Source organism: Lactuca virosa, chromosome 4 (genome assembly GCF_052849685.1).
Source record: "Lactuca virosa cultivar CGN04683 chromosome 4, Lactuca_virosa_CGN04683_v6, whole genome shotgun sequence".
NCBI classification, from domain to species: Eukaryota; Viridiplantae; Streptophyta; class Magnoliopsida; order Asterales; family Asteraceae; genus Lactuca; species Lactuca virosa.
This window is the reverse complement of record NC_136429.1, coordinates 486650774-486656515: the sequence shown is the minus strand read 5'-3', so window position 1 is coordinate 486656515 and position 5742 is coordinate 486650774. Positions and strand designations below refer to the sequence as shown.

At 35.7% G+C, this 5742-nt stretch overlaps 3 protein-coding genes across 3 annotated transcripts; 1 reads left to right on the top strand and 2 right to left on the bottom strand.

Moving 5' to 3' along the window:
• Window positions 1–1521: 1521 nt before the first annotated feature.
• On the top strand, window positions 1522–3170 carry LOC145169352 (uncharacterized). Its single transcript, XM_079087933.1, has 2 exons — window positions 1522–2244; window positions 2331–3170. The coding sequence occupies exons 1-2, from the start codon at window positions 1570–1572 to the stop codon at window positions 2379–2381; spliced, it is 726 nt and encodes a 241-aa protein (XP_078944059.1). The 5' UTR covers window positions 1522–1569; the 3' UTR covers window positions 2382–3170.
• Window positions 2617–3203, bottom strand: LOC145169353 (LOB domain-containing protein 23-like). The gene is made up of 2 exons (XM_079087934.1): window positions 3011–3203; window positions 2617–2917 (listed from the first exon to the last, which is right to left on the bottom strand). The coding sequence occupies exons 1-2, from the start codon at window positions 3161–3163 to the stop codon at window positions 2636–2638; spliced, it is 435 nt and encodes a 144-aa protein (XP_078944060.1). The 5' UTR covers window positions 3164–3203; the 3' UTR covers window positions 2617–2635.
• Window positions 3204–3868: 665 nt separating this feature from the next.
• LOC145169351 (transmembrane emp24 domain-containing protein p24delta7-like) lies at window positions 3869–5531 on the bottom strand. Its single transcript, XM_079087932.1, has 4 exons — window positions 5202–5531; window positions 4411–4620; window positions 4238–4314; window positions 3869–4079 (listed from the first exon to the last, which is right to left on the bottom strand). Exons 1-4 carry the CDS (start codon window positions 5415–5417, stop codon window positions 3935–3937), a joined length of 648 nt encoding a protein of 215 aa, XP_078944058.1. The 5' UTR covers window positions 5418–5531; the 3' UTR covers window positions 3869–3934.
• Window positions 5532–5742: the final 211 nt, after the last annotated feature.

Below are 5742 nucleotides of genomic sequence, written 5' to 3'. Positions count from 1 at the left end.
GTGTAGGAGTTTGAGAGGAGTTGATCCCAGAGTTGAGGACAATTCAGCTACTACGCGACATTGAGGTGAGTTACCTTCCAGTAGAAGTGGGTCGAAGGCACCAATGTCGGCCCACTAGTAGTTGATTATAGTAGAGATGATTGTCTTTGTGATAATTGTCTGATATGCCACTATCTGATATGCTATTTGTGCTAGTATGCTATGATGTTATGTGATAGTGGTAGGAAGGGACCTAGTCCCCGGACCCGGTTGAGATATACCGGCAGGGTAGGTTGGTCACCCAGATATGCCTGACTGTATGTTATGCCATGTTTTTATATGGTAGTGGTAGGGGTGAAATAGTCCCCGTAGCCGGTTGGAATAAAACGAAGGGTAGGTCGGGCACCCAGATTTGCTTGACAGGGTAGGTCGAGCACACATATATGCTTGACAAGGGGTAGGTCGGGCACCCCGGTATGCCTGACGAGGGTAGGTTGAGCACCCAGATATGCTCAGCAGAGTAGGCCGGACACCCGGATATGCCTGGCAGTATGTTTATTGTATGGTATGTGGTATGATGAGGGAAATCACTAAGTTTTGTGCTTAAGTTTCAGTTTTTGTTTCAGGTCATTCTTCTTCAAAGGGAAGGATCCGACACGGTAGCAACGCATCACACACACAATTTTCCGCATATGAGATTCTTGGGATTTGTACTCTGACATTGCTACTATCTTATGACATGCTTTTGATATGATCTATTGATTTTTTATAAAGTGAGATAACTTGATGATGTTTTCTATAATATGTTTTATGAATCGTTAAATCAAAAATGAAATTTTTGGTGTTGAATTTTTGGAATGTTACAAACAATCGGCAAAAACAAATTTTGGTCAAAACTTATGCTTTACTTCATAGACACATGTCCCTCTTTCCTCATTGGAATTTCCGATATTTTGAACTTATTATTTGATAATTTGCTTTTAATCAAATGGATTATACTATCTTTATATATTTATATATAAAATGTATATGAGTAACAAAATATAAGTCTTTTGGATGTATGTTGTGAAAACTATTCAATCATCTTTGATAAAATAATCAAATCCATACTAGTAACAATAAAATGCACTAAGAGTAATTAGTAAAGTATGTATCTTGATGTTTATATATTTTTCTTAGTTAATAATATTCGATAAAGCTAAACCTCATAGTACTATACTACATCTAAACTGGATAATGATTGCTGAATATCACAAAGTGATTCACAAAATACACATCCAACTGCGACTTTTGAAAACAGTACATCCTAGTCTATGGACCATTTTGATAAAAATAAAAAATTATTAGTAGCATTTGCAATTTCACAATTTCATGATGATCAATTTGGTATTTAAGCATAAAACAGGGGGTGAAATAAGAACATTTCAACCACGTAAAAGAAGCGGACCCACAAAAACCGCAAGTTAGTTAACCATCGACTGGTCCCACATGCTCGAGCCAAAACGACAGCGTATCATCTTCCCCTTAGACCTAGCATATATACGTCACCTCCTCCCGTCGTTAGTTTCCACCGGAAGCAACCAACCAACGATGTCGTATTACGCGAAAGGCCACCGCTATAACCCCAACGAAGACGAAGACGTCGATGATTTCGACGAGTTTGATCCAACCCCATACGGCGGCGGATACGACATTACCCTCACCTTCGGCCGCCCTCTTCCTCCCTCCGATGAAATATGCTACCCTCAGTCGTCAGCCTCCTCCGGCAGCTACGGTTCCGGTGGCTCCAGTTACCAGTCCCACGGGGGCAATTCTTCATACGGTGGTGGGTCGGGTATTGGGAGGAGGAACGATGACGAAGAGTCCGGCCACAGGCGGCAGAGTGGATCGGGGTATGGAGGAAGGAGTGAGTATGATAATCCAAGCTCGGAATATGGTTCCGGGAATCGGCGGAAGAACGATTTAGATGGGTATGGATCTGGGCAGGGCGGAGGTAGGAGGACTGACAGTGGTGAGTATGGTGGTGGACGGAATACTTATGGACGTAACGATGAGGATGATGATGATAACAGGAAACCTTCATATGGTCGACGTAACGACGATGATGATGACCGGAGAAACACATATGGCAGACGAAATGATGATGACGATGATGGTCGGAGAAACACATATGGCAGAAGAAATGACGACGACGATGATGATCGGAAACCTAGGTACGGCAGGCGTGATGATGACGATGACGATGGTTCTCGTGGCAATAGATATGTGAGTTCCATCAACCTTTTCTTTAATATTTTTCATTTCCCCCCTATAGTTTCCATTTTTCTAAAACATGCACAAAACTTTTGCAGGGTGATGATGATAGGAACCTGTTTCAAAATCGTGGACGCTATGATGAATAAAAATCCGTTTTCTTTAGAAACTGCTGTTTTACCGAATAAAGTACAATAACATTCATGTTCCAGACACACGAATGTTAAACAAATCTTTTGGTTTTTACACATTGTGTAAAACCATGCATCGTTTTGTTTAGAAATATTGTTTTGTTTAATAAAAGTCCCAACTTTTTGAGTTGGGGTTTGCAAAATGATAATCACATAAAGATGAGATTTTTATTAATTTAAATTCCAAAGCTCAAAACTTAAACAAGTGTTAACTACCAAAACCAAGAATAAGAATGGTCATCTAGACCATGATCAACACCATGTTGTTGAAGCAACTGCTCAGCCGAGCCCAGTATTGGCTCAGCTGTTGTAGCATTAGCATAATGAAAAGCAATTTCGGCTCTTGTTTTTGCTAATTGGCTTTGTGCGATATTTAATTCTTGTTGCAACCATGGAATTAATCCTACACAACCATACACTGGATCTTGTATTCTACACTTAGCTTCATAGTACAATGTCTCAACCGCAGTTGCTCGATCTTTCATGGGTAATTCCTAATTAAAACCACAAAATAATAAATGATTTTTTTTTCTGAAATGACGTTAAATTTAAGATATGATAAAGATTATGTTTAAGATTGTGATTACCTCAAGCATCTTCCCAATGTTGCTAGCACCATAGATTCTATGAACGCAAGTGAATCTTTGAGGATTATTGGGAGGGAAATAAGGTGAGAAAATACAATCGGAAGGACATCTTCGCCTGAAATACTTGCAAACAGCACAACGTGTGGAAGTCATTTGATATGAATTGAAGAAATCTTTTGAGAGATTTGGTTTTGATTTTAGATTTTTGTAGTAAAATCTTAGGAAGATTGTAACGGCTAATTTGTTTTAAATTTTGGTTGTAATAAGGAAAGTCATTTATGGATGAAACCAATATGGTAATTTTTCATTAATTTATTTAATTTGTTTTATTGAAAAGTTATAACCTTGCTAAGTTGTTTGTAACGGCTATTTTAAACCTTGGTAGCTCATAATTTTTTGTGAAATAGGTCCATGATAATAGATTATAATTTATAACTGAAAGTATTAAAATTAGAGTAAAAACGTTTGAACTTATTTATGTGAAAAAGTGCATTTCCTTCTTTTAACCGCAAAAATGATATTAAAAGGGAAAAAAAAGAACAACCTCATTGCAATTTAACTCTCCAGAAGAAGTTTATAGAACATGAACAAAAACACAAGGGCAAAATGGTAAAATGGCCTGAAGTACAAGGGCAAAGTCGTCCAAAGCTGGTCAAAATTACAGAAATAGCCTGATACCAAAATGGTATAATATTATTCGTTTTTAAAACTAAACTCTTGGTTTTTTCTAAACACATAAAACAATTAGAACTAAAGAATTTGTCATTTCCCATAGTTACTTTAAAGCGTTACATACGGGATTTTTCCAATTGTGTCATGGAAATAGCTTGTAACCTTAACACACGACATTAAACAATAAAAAAAAATAAAAGAATATTATGAGAATAATAAAAAAAAATGAAATGGAAAATTGCGTCTAATTGTCTAAATAAGCTTCTTCTTCTCAAAAAATGTCTTCAAATGCCATAGTTGCATAGAAGCGACAGCCAAGCACACAATGAGGGAAAAGAAGCTAAAAGTCGCCATTTTTGAATTGGTTGATCTAATTAAAACTTGCATTGATTCCTCCCTGAATTCCAAAGATTTAATACAAGAATTAGTAACGTACTTCCATTGATTTATTTCTAAAACTGCTAAATGGAAAGATTTTACAAAATACAATATTCTAATAACAAAAAAAAAATTGAAAGTACAATGCTATCATTAGAGTATCAAACAATTTCTTACCTCCGGCGTAGATAATACATCTCATCATGGATGAGATTTACAGTATCAAACAATTTCTTCAAGTCAAGTTCCATCATCTATTGAAAAAAAAAAGATGCATGTTAAAAATTGTATATGATCGTAAAAGTTAATTGCCTATACATAACGTTGAAGATTGGAAAAGTAAAACTGACCTCAATTTGTCCTCTTTTAGCAACTCTAGACCAATCTTTTGCAGATAGACCAGATTTCCATTCAAACTCAACGGTTAATGTTGTAGGTGGATTTTGTTTAGCAACCCAAAAACATGCCATATAATCCCCATCCTCATTTGCAGTATATGCAAATTCACCAAAAGCTTTTTGATCCGCATAGTGACAATTGGTCCCAAGTGGCGATGTTATCTATATTGCAACATATCAAGAAAACCAAAAGTTGGCAATAATAAATTTTGCAGACTTTGGAAAATATAATTTTGTTATGATGATTCTTTCAAGGGCAAAATAATCATATTTTGAGATATGTCGAGGGCATGTATTAATTCATGTAACATTTTTTTAACCATATAATATAACAAATCACCATGTTTACCATATGATGTACAACTTACATTAAATGGTAAAAATTGATAAGTTTGTTACACTAAATTGTTAAGAAAGTATGTTGCATAAGTTGGTAAATGATGAAACTATGTTGCGATTTTTTGCATTTAGCCCAAGCATTAATAATTTGGATTCAAGCATGAAGAAACTAATATTTAAAGATAATTATGAAATAATCTAACTATTTCAATTGACATATTTATTTTAATTTACCTAACCTTCTACTGTACACTGAATCATTTTTTTGCAGCTAATTGATCACTTTAGAAATGGACATCCAAACACTCAAAAATCAGTTATCATAAGGAAAGAAACCCTAGATTGATTAATACGACATCAAACAAAATTACTTTCAATTAAATTTGGTGGGGGTGGGGTCTAACCCTGATTGTGATACGATGGCTATCAGGCAACGGATAATCTTCATTGGGATTGATAACGCTGTATTTTCCGACAGACAATGAATACGATTGAATATCCTCCGTTATGCATTTTGTGGCTCCTGTTTTGATGTCGAACCTCATTCCCTTCACCATAGGTGATGAAATTAACCCTAATATCACAACCACGATCGTTAGTATGCTTGTCGATATCCGCATTTTGTTGAGTTGGAGAAAAATGAAAACAAGAACCCTAGAATTTTTGGGAAGTATAGTGTGATTGGAGCTCTCTGTAAACTCGGATCACTTGGTTTCTGCTTCTTTTGTTCTTTCTTTCCGTTGTTGTAGAAGTAACGACCAGAACATATTCTCGCAACGACGTCGTATAAATATTACAATTAGACAATGCATATGTGAAATAAGAGTAAGTTACAGTTTTAGTCCATGTGTCTTGATAAATTCATAGGTTTGGTCCTAAGTTAAAAAATAAATAGGTTTTATCCCTCTGGTTTGGAGAGATTAGTCTCTCCATATATATTAAAAG